Here is a 3,803-nt window from a genome sequence, read left to right on the forward strand (position 1 = left end):
CTGAATGAAAAGCATCGTTCAGGACTGATGGTGGTGAAATTCCAGAGGCAATGAGACTCCAGAGGCAGGAAAAGAGGGTAGAAACAGGGACAGAAACTGACAAAATAAACGTATTCTTAGGCTAATGTAATTAATGCATCTCGGTAAATAATTTAACACATATCCAGTGGGAGAAAAAATCTTTGGAATAGGAAATTTTCAATGAGGTATCTAGCTAGCTGACTGTCTGCCCATGTATTGCAATCTAGCCTTCCCTCCACAATCTTTCTTGCTTGCTTGTGTTCATTATTTCTGCCTATCTCAGAGTCTGTCTCTGTCTTTCCTTTCCTTCACAATATCTATCTATCTATCTATCTATCTTAATATGCCATCTGACTGCTATCTCAGTTATAGAAGATAAAAGCAACCCTACAGTACATGAGGTTACAGTTTGATATGACTGCAAATATGTGATTTCTAGCAGATTTCTAGCAGAAGAAATAGGCAAGTATTAAAACTAATATTGCATTGTCTCTGGTAAGTTACATGGCTAGAATTTGGAAACCTGCTGAAACTTCTTAAATAAAGACATTATTTAAAAAAACTACAACTAATTTTATACTGGTTAACTGAAAACTTCAGTTATGAGTGGAACAAGGAAATGGAATAATAAATCATAGTAAAGAAGGGCTGAAAAGGACCTTGAGAGGTCATCTTTATAGTGGTTCTCAACAAGGGGTACACATACCCCTGGGGGTACACAAAGGTCATCCAGGGGATACATCAACTCATCCAGATATTTATCTAATTTTACAGCTAGACTACATAAAAAGCACTAGCGAAGTCAGTACAAACTAAAATTTCATACAAACAATGCCTTTTTTGTACGGCTTTATATACTAGACACTGAAAAGTAAGTACAATATTTATATTCCAATTGATTTATTTTAGAAATGTATGGTGAAAATGAGAAAGTGAGCAATTTTTCTGTAATAGTGGCTGTGACACTTTTCTATTTTTATGTCTGATTTTGTAAGCAAGTAGTTTTTAAATGAGGTGAAACTTGGGGTATGCAAGACAAATCAGACTCCTGAAAGGGATTGTATGGAAAGGTTGAGATCCATTGAACTATTCCATCCTGCCATGCTGACTATTTAGACCATCACTGACACGTGTTTTATTTAAGTTGTCTTAAAAACATTCAGTTAAGTGGAATTACACAACCTGCCTTGGTAACCTGTCCCTGTGCTGAGCTGGAATTCGTTAGAATTAGAAAGTTTTTCTTACTATACCTAAATCTCTCTTATTGCAGATTATGTTGATCCCTTCTTTTGCAACCCTCAGTGGACATGGAGAATAATTGATCACTGTCCCCTTTATAACAACCTTTTACATGTTGAAGGCTGTTATCAGGTCCTCCATCAATTTTCTCGTCTCTAGATTAAACATGCCCAATTCTTTCCACCTTTCCTCACAGGGCAGCTTTTCTAAACCTTTTATCACCTTTGTTGCTCTCTGTTGAACTTTCTTCAATTTGTCCATATTTTTCTTATTATTTGATTCCAAAAACTGGATGCAATCCTGTAGCTGAGGCCTCACCAGTGCTGAGTTGAGCAGAACAATTACCTCCCGTATCTGACATACAACACAATACCTGAGGTGCCATGTACCCAGTCAAATGGGGATGGTTGAAATCCCCCATTTTAATTGGATTTTCTGGTTTTTTAGCCTCTCTAATCTCCCTGAACCTTTCACAATCACCATCACAATCCTGGTCAACTGGTTGGTCGTATATTCCTTCTCCTATATTCTTATTATTCAAGCATGGAATCTTGCATGAACTCTATCGCCAAAGAGAGTCTGTGGTACAGTTTGATTCATTGAAGATTTGTATCCATTTGACTCTTTCACATACAGTGCTACATCCTCATCTGTGCCACTTGCTTGCTCATTCCTATATATTTTGTGCCCTCTTATTACTGTGACCATTGATTATCATTGCCCCACCAAATTTCTCTGACACCTATTATATTGCCTCCAAAACCAGAACTAAACAATAAAAATAAGGTGAGACCAGATAAAACAAAATGAATCTGTTTTATATCATATTTCACAGGTTGTTATTGTTATTGCTTTTTCAAAAAGAATTATTTTTCTCAATAGAACCCATGGCAGACCCAGAACAGGGAAATCAAACGTCCATCATGGGATTCATCCTCCTGGGCTTTGGGAATTTCCACGAACTGCAAATTCTTCTCTTCCCACTGTTTCTAGTGATATACGTTGTGACCATGGCTGGGAACACGGCCATCGTGGTGCTAGTTGTGGCTGATCAGCACCTTCACACTCCAATGTACTTCTTCCTGGGGAACCTGTCCTGCTTGGAGGCCTGCTACAGCTCCACCATTCTGCCCCGGATGCTGGCCAGTCTCTTGAGTGGGGACAAGACCATTTCATTTGCTGGTTGCCTCATACAATTTTATATCTTTGGTTCTCTGTTATCTACAGAGTGTTGTCTCTTATCAGCGATGTCTTATGATCGGTATTTAGCCATATGCAAACCACTGCATTACGCAGCCCGTATGAATAGTGGCTTTTCCCTCCAGCTAGCTGCAGGATCTTGGCTCAGTGGCTTTGCAGCTGGCACCATTACAGCATGTTGGCTGTCACAACAGATTTACTGTGGGCCCAATGAAATTGACCATTTCTTTTGTGATTACACCCCGTTGATAAAATTGTCCTGCAGTGACACCAGCCGGATGGTTCTGGTGGTCTTCCTCAACTGCTGCATATTTATTCTTCCCCCTTTTCTCTTAACCCTCACATCTTACATGTGTATCATCAGCGCCATCTTGAGAATCCCCTCCAGCACCGGGAGGCAAAAGGCCTTTTCTACCTGCTCCTCTCACCTCATCGTGCTGACAGTTTTCTACGGGACCCTGATCATTGTCTACGTGCTCCCGGACACGGCTGTGCTGTGCAACCTGAACAAAGTGTTCTCCATCTTCTACACCATGCTGACACCCATGGTCAATACCCTCATCTACAGCCTGAGAAACCAGGAGGTCAAGGTGGCCCTGAGAAAAGCTCTGAGTAAGACTGTGACTTCCATGAGCATTTGCAAATGATTTTGTGGGCATTGACTGTAAGTTGCAATAAAATGTGTAGAATTCGAGTTCATCATGTGGTGCAATGAGGCAAACCACAGCGCATGTGGGCACTCCTGAAATAGTACAGCTGTTCTAGCACCTACAGTGAGACTCCAGGTGTGAGAAGGCCAGTTAACAGGTAATGACTGCAGGGGAAGGTATTCTCTGATGCTCAAGGTCATTGGTGGCCCATGACTCCTGCCTTTGGGAAGGCTGGTGGCGGGCGGAGGGGACCGGTGTTTGAACAGTGGCCCCTCCCCCTGATCCACTCCTTCCCCTGAGGCTCTGCCCACACTCCAGCCCTGATCCACCTGAGGCCCCACTCCCACTTGGCCCCCTCCCCCGAAACGCCCCATCCACCACTCGTGCCTCTTGGGGGTGTAAGGGACTGTGGCCCTTCAAGTGGTGCCCAGGCAGTGTATCGGGGTTCTGGGGGCAGCGTTAGAGACAGCAGGGCTTGTGTATCTTCAGCTGTGAATTGAAGTATCATTAAACAGTTACCAGCCGTACTCACTGGGGACACAAGCTGAAGGAGAGCTTTCCCAACCTTCTTTTTCTGTTCTTCAAACAACCACCGAACCTCACCAAGCTCATCATCAGACGCAAGCTGGCCACAGACCGGCAGCCACCAGCACAAAGTGACACCGGCTCCTCCCCTAAGAACAGATGCAAAAC

General features: G+C 42.9%; 1 protein-coding gene across 1 annotated transcript; it reads left to right on the forward strand.

Moving 5' to 3' along the window:
- The first annotated feature begins 2,147 nt into the window (after positions 1 to 2,147).
- Positions 2,148 to 3,107, forward strand: LOC137150459 (olfactory receptor 10A4-like). Its single transcript, XM_067544418.1, has one exon. It carries the CDS (start codon positions 2,148 to 2,150, stop codon positions 3,105 to 3,107), a length of 960 nt encoding a protein of 319 aa, XP_067400519.1.
- The last annotated feature ends 696 nt before the right edge of the window (positions 3,108 to 3,803 follow it).

The sequence above is a fragment of the Emydura macquarii genome, unplaced genomic scaffold, assembly GCF_026122565.2.
Source record: "Emydura macquarii macquarii isolate MOO-44397 ecotype Brisbane River unplaced genomic scaffold, CSIRO-AGI_Emac_v2 contig_162, whole genome shotgun sequence".
Classification (NCBI taxonomy): Eukaryota; Metazoa; Chordata; order Testudines; family Chelidae; genus Emydura; species Emydura macquarii.